This window comes from Trichoplusia ni, chromosome 2 (assembly GCF_003590095.1).
Source record: "Trichoplusia ni isolate ovarian cell line Hi5 chromosome 2, tn1, whole genome shotgun sequence".
NCBI lineage: Eukaryota > Metazoa > Arthropoda > Insecta > Lepidoptera > Noctuidae > Trichoplusia > Trichoplusia ni.
The window spans coordinates 19,499,365-19,524,187 of record NC_039479.1 but is presented as its reverse complement, the minus strand read 5'-3'; the positions used below and the strand labels follow the sequence as shown (position 1 = coordinate 19,524,187).

At 39.7% G+C, this 24,823-nt stretch overlaps 2 protein-coding genes across 4 annotated transcripts; one reads left to right on the top strand and one right to left on the bottom strand.

The window, feature by feature from the left end:
- Window positions 1-325: 325 nt before the first annotated feature.
- LOC113508574 (MOB kinase activator-like 2) lies at window positions 326-16,386 on the bottom strand (the record flags this gene model as incomplete). The annotated part of the gene is given in 3 exon segments (XM_026891699.1): window positions 326-547; window positions 669-826; window positions 16,097-16,386. Coding segments are annotated over 3 exon segments (520 nt in total), but the record flags the coding sequence as incomplete, so codon positions are not given.
- A 3,992-nt stretch (window positions 16,387-20,378) lies between these two features.
- Window positions 20,379-24,148, top strand: LOC113508572 (piggyBac transposable element-derived protein 4-like). Of its 3 annotated transcripts, XM_026891694.1 has the most exons (5): window positions 20,379-20,599; window positions 21,432-21,905; window positions 21,994-22,059; window positions 22,150-22,236; window positions 22,377-24,148. In XM_026891694.1, the coding sequence occupies exons 3-5, from the start codon at window positions 21,997-21,999 to the stop codon at window positions 24,090-24,092; spliced, it is 1,866 nt and encodes a 621-aa protein (XP_026747495.1). In that variant the 5' UTR covers window positions 20,379-20,599; window positions 21,432-21,905; window positions 21,994-21,996; the 3' UTR covers window positions 24,093-24,148. The 3 variants fall into 3 exon arrangements, with proteins under 3 accessions (XP_026747495.1, XP_026747497.1, XP_026747496.1); XM_026891696.1 differs by lacking the exon at window positions 21,432-21,905; XM_026891695.1 differs by lacking the exon at window positions 20,379-20,599 and having other exon boundaries at window positions 21,397-21,905.
- The last annotated feature ends 675 nt before the right edge of the window (window positions 24,149-24,823 follow it).

The following is a 24,823-nucleotide window of genomic DNA, read 5'->3' as shown; positions in this document are numbered from 1 at the left end:
CATTTTGTTTCATTGCTTTGAAGCTTAACTTGCCGATACACAATAATTTAATATTGAAAAGCATGATGTTTTGCACAAAAACATTCTTATGCAGACGGCAAGCATTCTTATGCAGCTGACTTATTTAGTTACTTCATGGTAAACGTAAGACGGTTTATTGTCTATTGTGAATTCTATCTACAAAAAAAACTTATCACATTGCTCATCTCATCTCATCTCTTTGTATAAATGTGTTTTTTTCCAAAAAAGGCCTACATCATGTAGGATATTGCTATTGGGCAACATTGTGGATATCTGTTTATAGAAGAGTGTAGAGCTCACTCACCGTATTTAGTAGGGAACACAGTTTCGTCGTTGACGGTCTTCTGCGTAAAGGTCATGACGTAGTCGACGTACTGCGGCGCAGCGACGCGGGACTTCTTGCCGCGCTCGTCGTACCAGGCGTAAGTGCGGCCGCCGGGACCCGTCATGTCGGGACACGTGCTGGCCGCGCAGAACTCGGACACTGTGCCGTACAGTAGGTTCACGTGGTCGAATAGCGCCAGAGCTGGAACGTGACACGTAACATAACAATAACAACAAAACCGAAAGAAAATTACTAAAAAACAAAAGTAAACCTTTACTATTTGTTAGCCGGCTATGTATAGGTAGTATAGTGCGAGACTCACTGTGCGAGGCGAGCCACTCGTTGTAGTCGAGCCCGAGCGGCAGGTCCACCAGCTGCCGCATGTCCAGCTCCGGCAGCTTGCGCTCGAGCAGCGCCTCCTGCAGGTAGAGCTTTGGATCTCCCGTAGGTTCGCCTTCGCGTTCTTTGCGCCTCGCCTTCCTGAAAAATACTTTCAACGTTATCTCTCAGTTTACCTCAATGAGTATGTTTAAGGGCACATGGAAGATTCCCAGTTTACTAAGCCCATCAACTAGAAACTTTCAGGACGTTGGTAAATGTATGAACATAGACAATGCGAAAATAACTGAAATGATGGTGTTCCTCGCTGGCTACTATGTCGCTAATTACTCTATTGGGCACAACCTTAGATGTCTCTCAGATGAAGCTTCTACGTACCTAGTGACCTAGTGGGGTTACTAATGATCTAATCTTTGTCTAAAACTACAAGCCCAGCCCGTGGGTGCGGCATACGCAGACGCAGACCAACAACGAGTTAAAGACGGTACTACGGCACTACGGACGCCGGGCGGGCGGGATGACTCGCTCCTTGCTTGCTTACGTGGTAGACCCAGTAGCATAATAAAAGTATTATATTTTATTTGACAGCGCTTGTGTATTTTGCAAAATTCATAGGAATTGATAATAAACGAAATGAAATTTTCAATTGGACCGCGGCGTGCCGACTTTCGCGTGCAGCACTCCTGCCCTTGCGATAACCGCGTTATAGATAAAATCTAGCCGAAATGTTACATCAAAATAATATTTTTATAATTTATGTTGTTTTTCTTTATTATTATTTATGTACTATGTATGATATATGTCATCTCATGTTTGCTAAGGGTTTTGTAAGGCATGCAGAAACAAGGTTAGGTACTCCTCCGCCGCAATGAGGCTAAGGCAAAATCCACCGGGCCTGAACGGTATTACCTACAGGTAACTTATTAATTGGCATTATATTTGTAACCATGAGCCCTGAGAAGGGTATTGACAAAAACGCCGGAGTAACATTGAATATGTGTCCCATTTTTGCGACAAAATTTTATAAAACGAAAATATAGTTAAGAACAAGCTTTTAGCTTGTTTTTTCTCCTTTCGATAAAAGTATTCCTCAATTAGAATCAAACTCCAAAGGGCTGCGCCGTTTTACAGCGGATCTTGTTAGACCATTTTCCAACTCCATGTATTCATAATGTTGCATCATCATGTTACAGATGATTTGACATGTTACATATGTAAGCAAAATCATAGCTCAACGGCTGGGAGGTGGCTCAAATTGTAAATGATGCATGAAAGTAAATAAAACTAGCTTACCGATAATTTTATAGCCATTGGCCAGCTTAAGGATCGAATTCGCGATAGAGGGTTCACTTGTACCATCAAAAAATATTGTTTTTTTTTACAGATGTTACAACAAATTATACTACTTCATGATGAGGTGATCTAAGGTACCCCATTCGTTTAGATTTCTTTTGCAAATATTTGGAGAATATAATAATTAGGATTATTTTAAACTATTTCACTCGAACCTCTCATTTGGTTTCGAATTTGATCATCCTAGCTAGGCACTTGTCGGTCCGGAAATTTCGTTATTCGCCTATCCCAAGGATAGCAATTAAGCTACCTGTTATTTTTCTACTCCTGCTATTTCTTTAAGAAGAAAATATATTTAGAACGAAAACCAAATCTATACTAATCTATACTTCTATACTAATATATAAAGCTGAAGAGTTTGTTTGTTTGTACGCGCTAAGCTCAGGAACTACTGGTCCAAATTGAAAAATTCTTTTTATGTTGAATAGACCATTGATCGAGGAAGGCTTTAGGCTTATAAACCATCACGCTGCGACTAATAGGAGCTAAGATATAATGGAAAATGTGAAAAATACCGGGCAGGTATACCTAAATCATAACTTATATCTTCTACCCACGGGGACGAAGTCGCGGGCAACAGCTAGATTTTATAAAAATCAATACCACGTTCCATGGAAAAAAAGGTTTGGAGTGTATACAAAAAGACACCAGTTTTTTTTGTTGCAAACTATAAAGTAAATGCATTATTCAGCAGCGGCCCTAAACATGTTCAAGGCGGAGACTCATTCTTGACTTATAACTCTGATATCCAATCTGGTAAATTATCTAGTATACATCGCAGAGTCGGGGCTTAGGTTTCTTTGAAGATTTTTGCTATCTTATGTGGTTAGCATATAGTCGCCTTATTAGACATATTGACGGTTACTTATTGCAGAAATTGTGTGCAATTTAAGTTTTTTTCTTGTTCACAGCACCCCTGTGCGTGCTAGTAATTCTATCCCAAAGCTTCTTTATTTATTCAATGAAAATTATAAATGTAAAATATATGATATTATTATATAACATTAATAAGAATATAGAAAATAGTGTCATAAAAAGAAATGGAAACAAGGGCTTACACGAAATTAAATTATGCTATTGGTAATTTCAGTCGAACTGTGGTTCCCCATTTTTAACCCCAATACTAAAAGTAGGGTTTAGACGTGTTATAGTCAACCCTCTTGTTGTTTGACATCAGTGATCGTGTACGTGTAGGGACAAGCCCTCTAGGTGAGGCGTTACGTAACGTGCGCGGCGGGAGTCGGTAAGCACAGCAGCCCGCGCGCCGCTGCGCTTCAATGTCAAGAGCTGGACGCGGCTAGCAGACGCACGCGGCAAGCACACACCATCCCGGCTCAGGCGTATCGTTCCTTAATCGCAATCAGTACAGCTACTTACAACATTGGCTGTATGCGCACGCCGCATTATGTCAACAATAGTTATTAATTCTGGTGCACTTCATTAATAAAGGCACGCGGCTTGCAGCTCGATAAGAATTCTAGGCACAGATGAATTCTAAATCACCGAAAGCAAAATAATTTAGTATCCGTTTAATTTAACACAATAATATTCAGGTCACTCACACATACACATTACGAATATATAGTGACACATGACATTGAAGCCGAGTGGGCGCGCTAGAGTAGATCCGGCAATGCAGTGCAGCTCACCTGAAGGGCACAGCTGAGTACAGATAGGAAGGCAGAGAGAACAGAACGCCGAGCACGACTGCGTGGCACATTTCGGCTGTCGTTGGTCACAGGTGGGGCCTCACTGGCTCACTGGCGACACTGACTCGACTCGCCCCTCTCCCGCCCCGCGCGCCAGCCAATCGCACTATCGGTACGAGAGCGAGCGCCCGCGCACTTCACACCCGCGCCGTTCATCAATTGAGACGGAATACATTCTGGGTTTGTCTCTGTTGCGCATTCACATAGAGCGACACACACTCGCATTGCGAGTGACTGCTACTATAAAAGAGAACAAGATCTTGCGTTTACTATAAAACTAAGTAAGGCTTTAGTGTACAGTATTCATACTTGATCATTGGAGGTTGGACCTACTTAAAGCTGACCATTCCTCAAAGTGATACCTGTGAGCACACATTATGGTATTAAAATCCATGAATATAACTTTCTAAACGCCTTGGTTATTGTTAATAAATGGTAATCGAGAGTGATCATGACGCAACTGACTTGTGTGTGGTGTTGTGCAACGATATGGCGCGATAAGTTCAAGGTTGTGCCGCGTACGTTTATATTAAACAAAGTGAGACTCGATTAGATTATTTTATTAAATACCCTTTGAACAATTATGGGACAAAATTCTCAGCCGGGTAAACAGACCACAATGTAAAATATTCCATAATTTTAATGAAATATGCGAAACCAGAAACAAGAAATTAAAAGGTCAGATGCTAAAACCGTGCAAGCACGGGTCTTTGGGTGATGCACGTAAATATGCATTAGTATATAAATCTCAAAAAAGAACTGGTCATCCATCAACGTATCAACGATGCTTGGAGCGGCAACAAACATTTCATACAATTTGCGGTCAACTATCTAGCCAGTCTAGCTATCACGGTTCAATAGAACGAGCCCAGTGGCTATTTTTATCCTTTACGTACAATAAAAATTAAGTTTACACCCAAATGTCAAAAAGCTGCCCCTGTGGATACGTGTGGCCTGACTTAGCTACTAGCTCTAGACCTGTACAATTAATAGGCTTTCTTTAATAGAATCGTCTTCACAATCAACTTGCTCGTGCTGTACATATATTATTTAAAAATCAACAAACAAGCGCTTGTGGCACACTAACGCTTTTACTCCATGCTGTGGTGTCCTCAACCATTACTTAAAATCGCGGCTATCACATTACTTAAAAGCGCAAAATCTGTACTAGGTACTCAATGTACACAGACAAAATAGATATTTTAATTTGTAAAAAATTACATAAACCTGAATGTCGAAATTCCAAAATACTCCATGTTTAACTTTGACTATTTTTTATCCCATGGGTGGGGACTTCAGTCATGCCTTTTACAACGGTTTATTAAAGAACTAAACCAATTTCCAGCTGCAAGGTTATTAATAATAACGCAAACTTATCATTTAACACTTATCATTTTGACAGAACTTAGGACAATAAAAAATCACTAATATTATGCAGCTAAAGCATTTTTTGTTTAATTGCTAGGACGCACTAATCTCAGTACCATCATCATTGGCCTAGCCTTTTCCCAACTATGTTGGGTCGGCTTCCAGCCTAGCCGGATTCAGCTAAGTACCAGTGTTTTACATGGAGCGACTGCCAATCTGACCTCCTCAACCCAGTTACCTAGGCAACACGATACCCCTTGGTTAGACTGGTTGTCAGACTTTCATGCTTCTGACTACCTGTAACGATTGTCAAAGATGTAGGAATAACAGCCGGGACCCACAATTTAACGTGCCTTCCGAAACACGGAGGAACTCGTTATGACAAAGATGGTCACTCATCTACGGACCAACCGCGTCAAGCGTAGCTTAACCTGTGATCGACTCACTTATGCGGTTATAGCTTAGCCACGAGCTCCTTAGAATAACTAATGTCAGGACCTAGTACGATTAAAAAAAAAAACCGTAAAAAATCATGTATGACGGAACTCTTCCTCTTAAAAGTTAAAAACTCAACTGAAAATCTCTTAAAACGGTATTCAAAATCAACATGATTGCATTAGCAAAATCATTCATTCAATAGCTTAGGATATATCACTTTTTTCACATAGCTCCGCACGTTTATTGATTAAAAATATATTTTCTTATTTTATAGTAGACAGACCATGTTTCCTACGTTTTCATAATTTACGTGCCGAGAACGGCATTAAAAAATAAAGTGGTATACTGTCGGTTTGTTATTTTTGCATGCCATAAGTTTTGAGTCGATATAAAAGCTATTTGGTACACATATAGTGTGTCTGCAAAAGAACATAACTTATTTTAATGTGAAAAGGGTAATTAAGTAACGATTTCAAAGATGTATGTAAGAGGGTGAGTCGGTTAGGAAAAGTGTAATACAAATATAAGCGCTATTCCTGTGTCCTATCATCTCAATGGACTTGAACATCGATATATCAATACCTTTGGCTGCACATAACTCAATCTTCCAATGCGAGTACGTAGCTATCACCCAGACACCCATAGCTATAGAAAGGAGATGGGTCCAGGACCAAGCCATCAGGATTCTCTCCGATAGCATGGCGGTTCTTAAGGCCTTATCACTTCGGTGCTGATACACTAGTGCCACTTAGCTCTCGCGCGCATCGCCGTGGGCAACGCTGTGATCCTCCAATGGGTAAAGGGCCACAGCGGATCCCTAGGGAACGATGCTGCTGATCAGCTGGCTGGGAGGGGATCGGACAGGAGGGTCTGCTCACCAAGACTGTCTCGCGGCCCATTCTGCTGACTGGCGCAGACGTAAGTATATTCGAAGTGTGACCTTGTATAGGAGAGAGAGTTCACTTTCGTCACGGAACTGTCGCCTCGCGTCGTCTGCATGCTGCTCATGCATCGAGGCGAGCGGCTGCTGCGGGCGCTGGACGACTCGGCGGCGGCGCTGAGGCGGCGCCGGCCAGTCGATACGAGCTGCCGGCTAATGTTGCCTCTCACTATGGATTTCGTCATGTCGCATGTCTCAGGGTCACTACATAGTAAACCATAAAAACCTTATGTTTATTAACCAAGTTTTCAATTTTAGGAAATGGGAAGCGTTGGAAGTTTACTTCGTTGTTCTCCTGGACCCCCCCCCCTCTTGGCGATCCACCACCTCCCCACCCGGCTGACGTAGGCGCTGCCACAAGGGCGGATATTGTGTGACGTCATAGAATCTCTGTCTTTAACACCCTCGCAACTGGAGCAATGTAAAAACGATACAAAGTTTGATGTCGTCCTGCCTTGGACAAACAATGATCACATTATAGTTTGACAGATAATTTAAACTGGTAACTGTACAATAAACTGATATAAAGTATAGTCTATCCACGATTGTTAAACGTTCGGAAGGTGTCATACCTACTACGTCAATAATAAGGAAAGTACGATTTTCGTAAAATATTCTTGGAAATGCGAGGAAAAGCAAAAAATCGTCGCTATGTGATCAACCCACTGCGAGTCGCTCGTTACACCTACAAATACTGTTTTACTTATACGGCACAATTTTTCGAAAACTCAAATCGATTTCTTACATTTGGGAAAGAAAACTTAACACATTTTTTTAACCTATATATATAAAAATCAATGCCACTTTTCGTTGTTACTTGATAACTCAACAATGCCTTTACCGATTTGGCTAATGTTGGTCTTGAATTATTCGTTGAAGTCCAGGGAAGGTTTGCACGTAGAGAAAATTAAAAAAAGAACTTAAGAAATTGTAAAATAAACATCTTTCTATACTCCCATATACAAACAATTTGTACTAATACACAAAGACCAATTTGACGTTAGTTCTGTCAAACAAATTTAATTTCATCATTATGTCATTTCATTTTCTCAGCAATAATAATTATAGCTTTGTTGTGTTTATATTTTCCAAAATATTGTTGAGTTATTGCTTTATATGTTTTTATTTTCCAGAATTGTTGTTCGTTAGTCTTGGTAAAACTCGAGAACGGCTTAATTTTAGTCTGGAAATATTGGAAACAATCCAGAGAAGTTTTAAACGGTGGAAAGAAATAGTTGCCGGGAAAACCTTAAAAACAGCCCTTTTCTTTCTCCCATACCAACGTTTTCTAACAAAAGTAGTAAATTTCAAAATGAGGATGGTACCAGGAGAGCAGGTAGTGTACACGAGGGTGATTTGGGGATGTCGATCTTGCGGAGATGCGATTCCCCTTTAATACGACGATGTAAGAAGACAGGCGGTACGGAGCCCGCTGAGTTTAGCTTAGCTGACAATATATATAAAAACAAAATCTGTAGCAGAAGAATATGATGGTAGGATAAGTACCAGGAAAGCAGATAGTAGTAGTTCATCAGAGTGATAGCAGGAGAGCAAATAATAATAATAGTATATGAGGGGTGATGAGCAGGAGAGCATGTATCATGAGAAAATGGTACATGAGGATACCATTAAATCGGGCATAAGAAGTCACAGTAGCAGCTAGATGTATGTGTAGTGGTCTCGATCTTGCAAAAATGACGCGATTGGCATAAGTAACTAATATATTCTGGTATTTTTGTCTGCAATGCTATTATCCACTCTTAAGCGATACGAAGTTCACCGGGAAAGCTAGTCATTAAATAAAATAATTTCAGTTTGATTAGACATCATAAAGGGAAAATCATTTATGTATGTTAAGAAGAGAAAAGGCTCGAGGACTGAACCTAGTGGCACGGCCATTCTAACCAAAGACCCTGGCGACGTTACACCGCGTACGCCTAATTTTTGAATTCGACTTGGGAGATGAGACTGGATAAGCTCAATGGTACGTCCTCGTATTCCGTAGTATTTTAGGTAAAGGATAAGTGTATCATGATCCACATAATCGAAGGCCTTGGAGAGGTCACCGAAATTCGAAATGGCACGCCAAAGCCTCGACAATGATCGATTTTAAATTTATGTCGGCATTGGTCGATTTCTTGTCATAATTCTAAATTTAATTATACTTACTTCAACCAGTCTAACTGAGGGTTGAGAAGGTCAGATATACAGTCGCTCCTTGTAAAACACTAGTACTTAGCTGAATCCAGTTAGACTGGAAGCCGACCCCAACACAGTTGGGAAAAAGCTAGGCCGATGATATTAAGCAAGTCACTTCGTAACATGTTTACAAGCAGATCAGATTTTTTGTTGCTATAAAATAATTACTTTTCAATATGCTTTTAATAACTGCCTAGAATCCGAAATGAAGTCCATGTCATTTCTGACTTAATAGAATCCATCAGCCTAGCTGTTTCCAGACTAAATTGGAGTTGGCTGCCGTATGCAGTGCAACTTGTTAGAGGGACAAAATTCCTGTTTTTCATTCAAACCCGGTCATTAGCTTGAGCGAGAAAGTGATGGTTAAAAATAAAAGCAACTTTTAGTCTAATAACGAGGTAACGTGGTAAACGATGAGAACGCCCAGTAATATTGAGTGCAAGGAGAGTTGAGCAACGGCCGCGTGTGGCCGGCTGCCTTCACTTGCGATCAGCAGCCTCGACCGTTATACCCGCGTTATTGGTATGTTAAACACTACATTATTTATTATTCGTAACTTACAAAACCGCAGTGCTCGAAATCCGCTCTTGACAAACTTGTAATCCAACTTACCTGTAAAGACGACAAATTAACTATTAAGTTGTGAACTAAATCAATTAAGACCGTAGCTACAACACGAAGCCCACTTAAGCCTACACTTGTTGATGGACAGCTCAGCTCGCGCCCTACCGCCACATACACAGTCGCTGTCCTCCATGCCGCCAATACCGACAAACTGACATGGCGACACCACAGCCTAATAATATTTACTGCTATGTAACATCATGTACGTATGCAAAATAAATACAAAAAGATAACCTCATGACAGACTTAGTTCGCGGTCGGAAGTCCACAATATTGATGGTGTTGTTGTTATTGTCGCAGAGTTGCGGGTTGCGGCGTACTTTCACTGACCTCGCCACACCGCCCTCGCCCCGCCCCCCTCCCGCGCGAGCACTGCTCGAGACCCGTGCCTCGGAGCAGTAACTCGGCGTGATCGCTCTCAGAGCATGACTCACGTTTTTAGCTTAACAATGGAAATAATTATTTTGTTCAAAGGTAGGACAGATGTTTGAATAGGTAAATGTTATATTAAAGTATGAAAACGTTCCATTGACGACTTTCTGGCTTCCGAATATCGGTAAGCTGTTTAAATGACAGCCGCGACCCACAATTAAACACGCATGTCCGAATCACAGACGAACTTGTTATGCCGCATATGGTCACCCACCTACGGACCGACCACAGTAAACATGGCTTCATCGTCGATCGATTGAATCTTGTAGCTGTGACTATCCAAATGACAGGTCGGACGAACTGTGATGGGTATGCTTTTTGTCGACTTTTGTTAATACCATGAAGGTAAGCGATATGGGGCTATCACGGAATACCCTAATATGTTATAAGCAGACTCAATACGCACATGTTATGACTGTCAGCACACTAAACAGCGGCGGCGACTGGCAACGTATCACAACGTAATGCGTCACCGTCGCTAAGCGTGAATTAGGCAAATTAACCTCAATCTAACCTTTTTAACAAACTTCAAGGAGCTTCCATTTGACTAACATGGACCGATTGATTGAAATTGTAACTTATTACATACCTAATGTTTGTCAAGTAACAATTACTGAGACGGTCGAGAACAGGCATACATTTACTGCCATTATACATATGAATAGACCATATCGAACCGTATTGTGTAAGAGTTGCTGAAACAGTGTTACAAACGTATTACAAAAGATAAGCGAGCACAGGAAACACGGTGCTGCCGTATGTAGAGCGAGAATAGTCGTCTGTACGCTGCGTCTGGTGCACGGCAGGAGGAGCAGCGCGTCTCTAACAGTGTTACGGATCTAGCTCGCTGGTAAGAGGGGCCTGCAGAGCGAGCACCGGCCGAGCCCGCACCGCTGCGCACTAGGTATGCGCTCTCGCTGTGCGCTTACGCGATCGTTTCACCCGCTAGCATGCCACTAGTTCCTGCTTATAAGATACTAGCAATCCGTCCTGGCTTCGCACGTGAGTAATGCTGACAACGCGACGGTCACATCTACCGCTACAGCGCACCCACAATAAGAAGCTGCTGCGGAGGTTTGTTAAAATTGTGATTATATGTAATAAAATATTAAATTTGAATACATGTTCAACAAACGTATTTATTTCTATAAGGACTTATAAAATATGAAAAAAAAAATAACTTCGCTTAGAAGCGTTGCCTAAGGATATTATTTTTAATAGAAATGGTTATAGATTAACCTTAAAATAAATATATGCCGCCGCGCCGCGAACACTTTTTACGCAACGCCTACAGTTACGATCACGGTCGCGAAACAAGTGAATCGCTATCACGACCTTATTAAAACGGGCCGTCATGTATTAACACTAAAATTAATACGATGGTGAAGGCGTGGCTAGTTTAATTGTTTCAAGGGAAACACTAAGTATTAGACCACATTTAGGCTACGAGTCCACCAGACCTGAGCGACGGTGTCTAGCTGTGACACATTTCCCTCGCACATCTCTGGTGATAAGTGACGATAAATGTAAGGATTCAATACGAATATGTACTAAATTATATCGTTATTATAGTATAATTACAGGTAAATTCATTACATTTGAGTGTTAGTGTGATTGATGCGAGTGTGCGCAAGCGCATAGCGCGTATCGGGGCCGGGCGTCGATCCCGTTACAACTGTACCAGAGGTGTACGCCGCACCGCCGCGCCGCCGCGCCGTTGCTTTCCGGAGCGTCGCATTCATATTGACAGACACCAGCTCACGTATGTAGATAGCATAGAAAATTTAGTAAATTTTAGATTAATAATGGTTACTCGACTTACATGTAGAGGACAGCCAGGTCGAGGCACATCAAGGCTAGTTAAATCACACAAGGGCCGCAGTGCCCGCGCAGAGCATCGAGCGACGCGCGACTGTGCGCGGCTACTTAACGGTCCCTGAACAATCATATATTGCTTCAGAAACTCGCTCAAGGTACTTCTTCAGTTGAACAACATTGAGTGTATATTAAAATAGCGATAATCCAGCAGAAATGCGGAGTAATAATAGTAATATTGGTTTTGAATTACCTACAACTACAAAACACATTGTACTAGTCTAGTAGATATAAAGTGGCTGGTAAAGCTAGTTCACACGAATTCACCAGACAGAAAATTCGTAAAAGAAACTCCATAGTCAATAAATAATAGGATAAATAAATAAAAAAGTCGAATTAGGCTCGACCGCCGTATAACGTCTCCCGTGGGATGGCGTATTGCAATGCATAGCAAGTCATGGTAAATAGATTAGATAGTGTTGAAGGTATACAATTTACAAGAATTTTGAAATAACCATGTAATCGTCACTATTATGCAAGGTCAACAGGCGCAATAGTGTTAACTTTTCAGCACTCTCTTGTTCTGTAGCCACCCAAACATTCTCATTTCAGTTGTATCCGGTCCATCACTCACTCGGTGGCGCGGAATGTGGCCCAAACATAAATTAAATAGAGCTATGGTTTTTTTTTCCGGCAAGTTGCGATTCTTATCCTCATAGCTTGATAAAACCAGTATGAAAAACATACAGTTAAAATAATTTCCCATTTTGTTTGTCTTGAACCTATGTATTTCTGCACTGGAACGTCAAGCACATTATCGAGTTCCAATTCAATATTTAAATATTATTATGCGACTAAGCTGCGACTTTAAAATAATCTGTACTCTTCCCACTCCAAAAGTATAGCGAGTCAAGTTTAGTGGTATCAACTGTGCGGTATGCATGAAGCGGTACGGCTAAGTTAGCTCCTGTTAAGAAGAAGCGGACTTTAAACATTGCAAAGAACCCCATATATGCATGATATCTTTATTATTTGTAGCCTATAGAACCTAAGATCAATGTAGCTTTTCACCAGTGTTAAAATTGCTTAATTGCCCTCTACATAACACCTTACAAACAAATGTTACCGCTTTATAATCCATGTGGCTGCCTGACTGACCAATCCCGCGAATTAATATAAAATATATTATCCACCGCAAACTGATCGCTTGCAAGTCGTCATCAGGACAAATATAGTCGTCATTTCATTGGCCTAGCCTTTTCCCAGCTATGTTGACTTCCAGTCTAACCGGATTCAGCTAAGTACCAGTTTTGACCTCCCTAACCCAGTTGCCTAGGCAACACGATACCCATGGTTAGACTGGTTGTCAGACTTTTCAAGCTTGTAGCAGACTACCTATAACGACTGTTAAAAATGTAGGAATAACAGCCGGGACCCACAATTTAACGTGTCTTCCGAAACACGAAGGAACTCGTTATGACAAAGATGGTCACTCATCTACGGACCAACCGCGTCAAGCGTAGCTTAACCTATGATCGATATACTTGTGCGGTTATAGCTTAGCCACGAGCTCCTCCAATATATTCGAATCTTCGTTTAATAATTTTCAGTGATAATTTGTATTCTTGCAAAATAATAAGGATAATTTTTTTTATTTGTGTTGTAAGCATACTAAGCTTTTTTAAAACCCCATATTTTTAGTGAGGGCGTGTGTGAACTTAATTCTCTTTAAAAAAAACCGAGAATCTATCAATGGACTCTATCGCTAAACGCGTGAAAGCGTAACAAACAAACTTACATTCACATTTATAATATTAGTAGGGGTGACTCAAAAATCGGATCGTTGTGGTAATATTTAATATTTTTTTGGTGTTTTAATGTAAATCGCTTTTGAATTATATCGTCTACGCAGATACCTATTATTACAAATAAATCTTTATTTTTCATAGTTTCAAATAGCTTATGTTTCTTAGACATGTCATGGCCCTTCAAAATCGATACAGCGGTAATTAAAAGAGATAAAATGTCAAAATCGATTAACAGTATTAGGGGTGATAACGGGCACTGTAAAACTTTATCCGCACCGGTTTGCTCATGCCTATTTATCGGGATCCTAGTTTTGGACCTAACCGGGGTCCTTAATAATTAGCTGACGCGGCGTGGTAGCAAGTCGAACTGAACTTAAACTGAAAATTGACTCAAAAACTGTAAAACTTGACTTTTTATGAATTTTATTTAATAACGCCTCCAGAGCAAGCACGCAGGCTTGACGCTCGCGACTGCATTGCAGGGTGAACAAGATGGTGTAGGTGAGCTGTGGACGGTCCACGTGGTAGCGGCAAGTGTTTAGGAACACTTCGGCGTGGTGGTGGGCGGTGGAGTGGAGCAGATCGATACCGGCTGCGAGCCTGCCGCATAGCGAGTGCTCATGTCGCGGGCCAGCGCCGCCGACAACTATCTTAGTAAACCTTGTTGTCGTGGTAACGTGTTATCATAATTTCAACAATAACTGCATATCACTTTAATCATAATCCTAACAATTTTTTGACAAGAAAAGTAAATATTTGCGGACATTTCAACAGTTAATATCAAACGTGTTAATATAGGGAGTTACTTTTTTCATTATTCGAGCTATGTTATACTTTCCTGCTGCACTGCTGCAAGTCATGCGAAACACTTGACATCAGACTTTGACATAAATGCCAAATTTGTTGTTGTTGGCCTACGTTTACGTTTACGTAGTGTAAAACATACGTCGCTTGATGACTACGCGTATAGCCAGTTAGTTGGAATGAAGAAGTGTTTATGTATAAATCTATTGAGTTACTCTCGCTAATGAGGAGTGGCTCATTAGGATGTTGCTGTAAATGTGGCTTGATAAGGAAACGCTATAGGTAATTAGCTATAATTGCTAAAAATTCTCCTTTCGCCTACTGAATAAATTAAGTTATTATATAGTGGTTTCTTAGGTTTACGTGAATGTTAGACATTGAAATAAAACTACTTTTACGATTTTTTTCGCGGTTTAATTTTAGATTTTAGTTCCGTTATTTAAGTTATTATATTCGAAGATCAAATAATAAGAGACACCCGTTTTGCTTTCAAGTACCTAGGTACCTATCATATTCACCACTTTAGCTACTCAAAGTTAAACACGAATCCTTCCCATTGGAAAAGAACAGGTAATAACTAACTGCAATAATCTCGTTTTTATTTACCAGTCACAGTTAATAATAAAGATTCAGATGCGGTCATAGACTAGTGCAGTAGAAGGAATAGCTCCGCGCCGGACACATCCCACAGCACTAGGGTTACCCGCAGGCGCAGGTTTACATGTTTGCAAACACATTCCGCCATTATATTTATAAGAGATAAAGTAATCATGTTGTGTTTGTTCTGAAGGTAATGCGATATCGACATCATCGCATGTTGGAAAATACCGACTTAAAGTAAATTCTTATAGTAAATCCAAATAAATTTTGGTACACAAGTATTATAAGAATACTATACCTAACTAATGAAGTGTGAGAAACCAAACAATAACAAGCCCGGCAAAAACTGCACAATAGAATAAAATACAGAAATGGGGATTTCATGTTGATTATGATGTTATTCATAATTTTATATGGATCAGTTTTTTTTAAATACCTCCCTTAATAAGAACTTTAGTCCACGTGTAGGGGTGTCACTAACATTTAGTTCACATGTACAAGGTCACCCAGACTCGACAAGCATTTGTGGATCACACAAATACTTTAATACGCGAATATCGGTTCCACGACACGTCGCCGCAGTGGTTTTTAATTGGCACCCTATACCACTCCTATGGCCTTGCCCAGGCTCAAGGCTACCTGTATACTAAATTTAATTATCCGTTTATTAGTGTTGGCGAGAATGCCCGACAGACAGACTTCTTATGATCTAAGCCGACCGAGAGGAACCTAAAATTCAAATTGCACGCTATTATTACAACACAATAAATATTTTCTACTCCGTAAGTTCATGTTTCATCACAAGGAAACGGATATGTGCGAGAGGTATCACATAGCTAAATTTATTACGTAATTATTCAGTGGTTTTAGGGTGAAAGAGGAACAAAAGTTCAAACATACATATTTTCGCGTTTATAATATCAGTAGGATACTGTCATCTTTCTACCAGCCTGACAATGTCTTTTCAATTGTTCACACAGTGCCTTTTTTTATGTTTAATCAAAATTTCTGCATCGGCTGAACCATCAGAAATCGTCCGAAGAGGGCATAGTCGATATTTTTTTTTAAATATCACCAGGTAGAGGACCTAACTATAAGCGGAACGAGATATTAATTTTTCTTTAGTGCTTACACACTTACCAAAAACAAAACAACCTATCAAGTAATTGTTTTGTGGTATCTGTGTTAAAATGTTCATAAAGAGTCTAAAATCTTTTTTGGAATGTTCTTTTTCAGAAGTGACCCATTCTTAAATTTGAGCACAACATAACGAGGAATCAGTACAGTGAAGTGGTAGCACGACAAGAGACAGATGACTCACGCGACAAGTCCTCCGAGGAAGGCAACCGGACCACCGCCAATGAGCCTGATCTTACGGTGACAGGAGTCAAAGAGCGAGAGTCGCGCATGAGGCGGCGGCGGCAGGCCTACCATGCCGGCCGTGGTCGCGGAGCGCAGCATCACTCACTGAAGGCCACATGCACACGACACTACACTACCCGGGCGCCAGTGCGCGACAAACAACAGCTGTGAGCGACGCCGCCGTACCGAGCATCGCAGCACACGCGCGCGCGAGAGCGGCTCACTCGGGACTGCCTTGCCCGCTGCCGCACTCCGCCGCCCGCCTCTGGCGTACACACCCCCCGCGCCCCCGGTCGTGCTACAGCCCCCCCCCTCACTCCTATCTCTCTGACGTGACTTTGAAACAGTTTTATTGATTACTTAATATTATTCCAAGACGAAGATACAAATGTTTAATTTGCAACACTGCAAAGCAGATCGAGTTTAGAGATTTCGACACAGTTCCATAGTAAACTCCCATGAACCGTGGTGGATTTCCACCATCCGGCAGCGAAGACCAACGAGCGCATGATGAATTCGCTATTCATTGCCTCGAACAAGTTGTTGCACGGTCTTTTAGGTTTAGTCAGTTACCCACTTATAACAAAACGTTAACTATTTATAATACTAAGTCTAAGCTATGAATATATCATGGACTAAACAAATGTTGTATGTAACAAAAGGTAGTTTATTAAATCAACTAATTGTTAAAATGAATATCATTGACTTGTTCCAGACATGACTTTATTCTACGTGCTCAGTAATAGATTAAGCTAGCCTTTTTTTAAATAATTTACACATACATGTACACACACACACAAAGGGTATAATTGGGTATTTTACGAATGTCTATTACTATCCCTATATTGTTTTCAGATTTTAGAATTTTAGAAAAAAAGAGGACGAGCTCTTCGCGTTCATGTCCTCTTTGTGTGACATCAATATATATTGACTGTTCACCAGGTAAAGTTGATGGACTTTAGTCATCCATGTTGATAATTCTAAAATCGGAAAACAATATTAACTATCTGATAATCTTTGCAGATGTCATTTTATTGTTATATTAAAAAGTCTCATCAAAGCTGAGAAGCAATCCCTACGTCCCTACTAATATTATAAATGCGAAAGTAAGTAACTCTGTCTGTCTGTCTGTTACGCTTTCACGTCTAAACCACTGAACTGATTTTAATGAAATTTGGTACAGAGATAGAATTGACCTTGAGAAAGAACATAGGATAGTTTTTATCCCGGACTTTTGAAGAGTTCTCTTGGCAACGCGATATAACCGACCTCGACGCGGGTGAAGCCGCGGGCGAAAAGCTAGTCTAAAATAAAAATATTTGTAACCACGTCGAATATAATTGTGTTTGCAAAATGCTTAGGATAATACGAATAGTGTCAAATTGAATCCAATTTCCGACAAACTAGACCAACTAGTTTGACCTAGTATAGCCATCCATTGACCGGTAAGTAATAATTCCATGTATGTTGGAGCGGGTCGGCGCAGGACTTACCAAAGGCAGTCCAGCATGATAGAGACATGCACGATAGCACGTGGCGCCCGCGGGGCCGCACTCACCTGCAACAACAACCACCACACGTTAAGGTGTATCCAAGCGGCGAGTACACCAAGCACGCATGTTTTCATCAATTCAACTAAAGACGTTTCTTATTTTTCTTTAATTCATTGTAACTTACTATAGCTTTTTTCTCTAATGTTTTAATACAAAATATTTGTGTTACTTAGTTTAATAATTTGCAAAGTTGAATATTAGGGTTCCGCACCCAACGAGTAAAAACGGAATCCTATTACTAAGCGCCTGTCTGCTGCAGATTGGTCACGACGCCAAACCCACTGTGTGCGTAGATCAAGCATTAGTGGCTTGTTCTGAGTCTGATGTCTTGTGCATGTGACTTGAATGTTTGTCTAGACGAAACAACGTTCAAAACGTTATAGAAATGAATCTAGTTGCAGGATTCTAAAATACCATTCCTATTAAGAAGAACCGGATGAAACTCCATAAACCACACCCCTAACTCATCAGCTCATAGCTGTTGCCGCTAGGTAAAACAAAGCAAAATACAAGAACAGGGTGACCAACGGTTGGAAATGTGGTTGCTCATTATAATTAACCTTATCTTTTATTTGTTGAATTGTACAATTATAATTAAACTAGCGAGCCGCCCCGGCTTCGCACGGGAGCAGTTCTAATATACGCCACAGAATTTCGTTAACGTTCTTTATTTTGATCGTTGCATCGTATTATAAAACTTTGGAATAAACGTTTGGAATAAGAAGAATTGAATACTTGTGGTATTTATTTTGATAAGGATTAGTACCATATCAACAAAAACAACTTCACAAAAAAGTTTGGAATAAAATTATTAGCCAAAAAAATGGTTATGGTGAGTCAACCTTAAAAGACAGACATTTGCCGTCTTCAGACTTTTTTCTAGATCTTTTTATGGTGTACAATATTGTAAAACATTATTTCGATATAGCTCTTGGGGTTAAGTCACCGTTTGCGATGATAAATAAAATATTACAAAAAGGTGGCTATTGTGAGCGAACCTTAAGAGATAGAGATATCAAGGACATTTTTGTAGATTTTTTTAAGCTGTATAATATTGTAGAACATTATTTTGATGTAGCTTTTTTGGTTAAGCCAGCGTTTGCAATGAAAGCGTAATAAATAGTAAATACATTAGAAATCTCTAAAAGAGACAGAAGGACAGTCAGTCTTTCTGTACGAAATTATTCATAGATTATACTTAAAAACCTTCCTCATGAATCATTTTATCTATTAAAAAAACCGCATCAAAATCCGTCGAGTAGTTTCAAAGATTTAAGTAATCAAGGGGAAATAGGGACAGAAAAAGTGGTTCTGTTCTGTAATTTAGAATAATTTTTCAAAGAAAAAAAGAGGCTTTACAAAAATAACGAATAAAGCGCCACCTTGGTGTTGTGCCTACATAGTGCATATTACTGATAGTAGTGATTGTATATGGATTTGTTTATTATTATAATATATTATTCCACAACTTGCATAAACAGCATCTAGTCGCAAACTAAGCAAACCTCACATTACGAGTACCAGACAAACGATAAATATAGTATATCTTATACATAGTCTAGAACAATTACACCCAGACACAAGCCAAATGACCATGCTCATATCCTCATCACAGAAAATTTGTCCTGGGTGAGAATTGATCTTACGACCTCTGGTATAGTAGTCGGGGCCACTAACCACTGAACCAAGAAGGCAATCAATTTTTATTTGAGAAAAGTATCGCTATATTTACTATGATTTCAATGCGTCGCCAGCGTCCAGCTGTGACCACCTGATCGGGCCACGATCTACCAACATTAAAAACCAGACGCAACGCGTCTCGTGACGTAGTTTTTACGTTTTCACGTTCTCAGAAACAGGGAATTTAAACAGGAAGTGGTGCACGAAACAAATTGTAGTGAGCCAGTTGGAGCCACAATGAGTTTCGTAGGAGGTGTCAGGTGGCTATTGTTGATGCATAACAAACGCCGTATCGCTAGCAGCACAGCGCGCCGCCACGCCGCCGCCGCCGCGGCGCTCACGTGCTATGTAGCTAGCTTCACACACATAAGTACTGTACCCATGTGTGTGTACGCTACATTTCCATTGATTCATTTAAATCGCAATATTTTGTAAAACCAGTTTCTTTCAATGTCAACTCGAATTTAGGAATAATATTAATGAATTGACCTACATTAAATGTATCCAATGCGTGCTCTAGTGTTACTACAATGTATGATGAGAGTAATTTCAGTAAATCCAACATACAATACCTATGTGTTATTTTGTGATTACTGAAGGATACTAAGACTTGATCTCACGTATGCAAGGATAGAGATGGCTATAAGAGCTTATAGAAGCACACGTTACGTAGTATATATGATTCTATTATTAAGCTTCTTACATTTAACGTGTCAATTAAGGTATTGATTAATAATAAGTATGGGAATTAGCCATTAGTCAATCAAGTGCTTGTTAATATGCAAATTTTCCACATGAAACATAGTCATTATCGTTGTTGAGCAGGTAACACAGCGGCGCGGCGCAGACGGTGGCGCGCGGACGTGGCGGAGCCCCCCCCCCCCCCCCCGGCGCGTGGTGTACGCACGGAGGAACCTTATTGGAGTAGGTCAAGGTCGTGTGTGGCTTGATTGTTAGGAGCGATGTCAGTAACTACCCCTGGCGAGTGTACTACTTCAGTTAGTGTCGGAGTGTCGATACTTAAATGCGATTTTGTTCTCTATTCTTTGGACTTTTGGGTAAATTTTTTTTTGCAACGAAAACGTACTGAATGAATCTGTCACGGGCGGCCATTAGACTGAATGGATTTCGTCATGGGAATGGGATCGACAAGTAAAAACAAGTGCATTCTGGTGACACGTGCGACCGGTGAAATTCCTTTTGTGTGATTCTCACGAAAATAAACAACTGTAAGTATTCTTGTCTATTTTGCTTTTGTTTATATTATGTAGAACATAAAACAATTGAAAATAAATGTATTATTAACTTGATTTGTGATATTTCTACGATCAAATCTCTCGCGATGTTTTTTCTGTCAATGTTTTGATTTTCTTATCGATTTATATTTGCATCTATCTTAAAAAAATGTCGTTATTATATATCATTATAAAGGAAATTTCATTAACTTTCGAATTGCATAAAGGTTTTAGTACATTTTTTATCAGAATATGAAAAATAATTGACATTTTCTAAGGTCATGCAAAATGCACGCACACATTCTCATAATAGGGCTTGCATTTACGTGACGCAGATGACGCAATCGAATGGCGTCATGTTACGTCAGTCTTGATGTTTTTGTACAGTATGTTGTTTTGTTTGAATCCATTGATATATTGAACTATATATTATAATTGCAGTGTAAACTGTATATAGCGACAATGAAATAAATTGCGCATTTTATGGCGTTATTGACACTTGTTATTAAATAAATGGAATGAGATGGAATGGAATGAAACGAGATGAAAAAAAACAATATTATTTTACTATTTCAATATTTTTTACTAATAAACGATACTATACATGCTCATGATATAAAAAAAAAAAAAATAACTGGTGTTGTTAATCGATTTCGCTCACGTAAAACTACTAGCGTTTCATATGGTTTCGTCCAAGTTTTCGTAACTATTTTTCTGCACACGGTTTTTCTCGCGTATCTATCTTAACTTTATAATATTATAAAAGCGAAAGCAATAAATATCAGAAAGTATCAATAAGTCATTAGTGGTTTTCTCTTCTTTTTAGGAATTCATCATGGTTGTGGTCCTGGATCTTGACCGGTTTTTGCATAAACGCGACTATATTTCTTGCTATAAAGGAGAGTGTATGTGGCCATGGGAGGAAACCCATTTCTTGCGGGAAAATATTTGTCATATTTGCCACACGGAAGTTAATAACTCCATAAGGCACTTCCGTGTCATCATGAGTAGAAATACAATTCGTCGGCTTCTACTATCAAATTTTTTCTGGTGCAAATGTGGTTATAGTGTATATGATCACTATCCCCCAGACGAATGTTGCTCATAAATTCTTAATTTTAATTTGATTCTTTTTTTAAATTCATTGATCAGATCATTCCAAGAAGAATATGTTTTTATTTTCAAAAATAAAATTGATTTCTTAATCAAATTAACTCATTTTCTCTACGTGGACACAAGAAGGTACTAGGCAAGATCTACGTCGTCCAATAAACTATTAAATGGCATAATTGACTAACTGGTACAGATTTTTTTTTTTATTTCTTTCATTCTGTCATCATTGAAATAAATAAATAAATAAAAAACTAATCTATCCTAAATAACCGTAGGTAATGGAGCCAGACCGAATTATTGACGACGTCGGGCTTCCCGAAGCCAGCACTTCAAAAAGTGTGGTATGCTGCTAATAAATATTTGTATCAAATATTTTTGTTAATCAGGGAATTCTAACAAGTAAATATTTTTTTCAATTTTCATCTTTGTAGGGTACCGGAAGACATTTTCCCGATGACGACGATTATGATTGGCAGCCTAATCAAAGGCCTCATGACCTTGATATGTCTTATTCCGAGGTAGATATTTAACAATTTTTTTTTACTTTTTATTTTTAGAGTTTTGCACGCATTCTCCCTCTGATTAATTATAAATGAATATGATTATATTTGTCACATTATCAAAAAGAATTATCATAAATGGCAATTTACTCTTGTAGATACTCAGTGGGCCATTAGGCGAGGAGCTAAGAGTGGATTCGGGCAGTGAGGAAGAGGAGGAACCTATGTCGCTGGAGGAGCTTCGAGCTATCCTGGAAGAGACAGCCGAAGATGTTGAGGAAGATCCCGAAGAACACGAGAGGCTGTCTGAATCTTTCAATTGGTCAAGCGATTATAGTACATTTAGAGGTCAACCGGAAGTTTATTCCCAGGCAGGCGAGCGAGGTCCCAATATTAAGGAAACAGATCCTCTGAAGCTATTCACTCATGTTTGGGATCACGATATAATGAACAGTATTGTGGCACAGACCAACGAGTATGCCTGGCAAACGATAGCGCAAGCATCCGAGTTACCGGACGGTATCTCGGCGCATTCTCGATTAAATGATTGGGTAGAAACCACTACTGATGAGCTGTACAAGCTCTTTGCGGTGATGATTTTTATGTCGCTGATGGTCGCAGGACGTGTGAGTGAATACTGGAGCACGGGTACCCTGGCCATGCCAGGTTTTCGTAAACTTATGAGTATAAAACGGTACTGGCTACTCATGCGTTTCCTGCACTTTGTCGATAACAATACTATCAGTGTTCATGGTTCCGATCGTAAAGTTGCTAAGATACAACCCATCATTGACCATTGTAATAAAAAGTTTAATAGCATGTACACGCCTCGCAGAGAAATAAGCATTGACGAATCGTTGCTGCTTTTTAAAGGACGCTTGAGTTGGATTCAGTGTATCCGTACAAAAGCAGCACGGTTTGGTATCAAATTTTATGAACTTTGCGAGGCGGTTACAGGCTATTTGCTCAAATTTGAGGTTTACACGGGAAAAAAATATCCACAGACAGGGGACTCTGCGGAGGACTCCTTGTATGGCTTTACGAGCGCAAGTGCGAAAGTGGTGCTAAGGCTCATGCAAAGATTCCTCAACAAAGGTCACTGTCTTGTAATGGATAACTTTTATAATTCAGTTACTTTGACACGATTTTTAAAGTTGAATAAGACCGATGTCATCGGAACTCTGAACAGGCGAAGAATGGGGACACCGAGGGACATACAAATTCTCAACGAAAGGAAACTTCAAAAAGCAGCAGTGGTAAGTAGACACTGTGGTGACGTATCTGTCTTATCCTGGAAAGACGTTAAATTAGTAACCACAGTGTCGACTTACCACAATGCGGACATGTTGCCTGGAAGAAGAGCAGGACAACAAATATTGAAGCCTGTGGTTGTGCACGACTACAATAAGTACATGGGCGGTGTAGATTTAAAAGATCAAATGCTGTCCATGTACTTAATGGAACGCAAAAGGGGGATGAAATGGTACTTGAAAGTGTTCAAACGGCTAATAAATGTTAGCATTTTGAACATTTTTATCATACATCGCGAGAACAGCACAAATCCCCTCAGCCACAGGCAATTCAGATATAAATTGGCGGAGCAACTGGCTCAGAAATACCCAAATTTGACCTTATCTCGGCTAATAAATCCTCCTGCTCTTCTCCGCTTAGATGGTGATAATCACTTTCCAATCTATGCAGATTCTTTAGAAGATCGAGCGGGGAGCAAAAGAAACAAAATTAAAAGAAACCGCTGCGTTCGTTGCTCCTTAAAAAAAATACGGAAAGAAGTTAACACCGTTTGCCAGAAGTGTCAGAAGTTCCTTTGTCTCGGTCAATGTTGGATTGAATACCACACTCTCGAAAATTTATAAAATTTTGTCGCTAATGTAGGTATAACTAACATCGTGCCACAAAAAAACCCGACTACGGAAAAAAGCATCTGAAAAGTATGAAACAAGAATATATTCCAGAATCAACGAAATACGGTAGTGAGCATCTCCAGGTTATGGCCGTAGTCGCATGCCATTGTAAGCACTTAAATAAGCACGCATAAATCATAACGGCATGCGAATACGGCCATAACCTGGAGATGCTCACTATACCGTATTTCGTTGATTCTGGAATATATTCTTGTTTCATACTTTTCAGATGCTTTTTTCCGTAGTCGGGTTTTAGTTTTTATAACTTTTATTTTTATTTTTCTCTTTTTGGTGGCTTGTGACAATTACTCAAACTTCACGTTCAGGACAAATACCGTGTCTAGAGCATTTCCAAATAATACGGTCAACACACAAGAGATGGCGCTAGCAGGTCGAACAATTTCTAATTATTCAATCTTTGCTATTTTATTTTTTATTTATTTTAAGTAATATTTGTAATGCCAAATGGTATTTCAATACTCATTGAATCAAAACTAATGCAAGTACGTTATTTGTGAAGAAATCAATTTATTTAGTGCAACTTTTTCTGTCTCATCGGCTTTTTTTTTAAAGTAGCCTATTTTTTATAGAAAAAACTAGCCTATGACACTCCTGGTGTTAAGACGAATCAATCGACACCTCATTTGTCAAAATCTGATGAGTACTTTTTGAGCTACGGTCTA

Excerpts from the sequence above, each read along its gene's own strand:
- LOC113508572 (XM_026891696.1), top strand. The coding sequence starts at position 21,997 with ATGGAGCCAGACCGAATTATTGACGACGTCGGGCTTCCCGAAGCCAGC. Across the intron at positions 22,060-22,149 it reads CCAGCACTTCAAAAAGTGTG|GGTACCGGAAGACATTTTCC; the intron begins GTATGCTGCTAA and ends TCATCTTTGTAG. Across the intron at positions 22,237-22,376 it reads TTGATATGTCTTATTCCGAG|ATACTCAGTGGGCCATTAGG; the intron begins GTAGATATTTAA and ends TTACTCTTGTAG.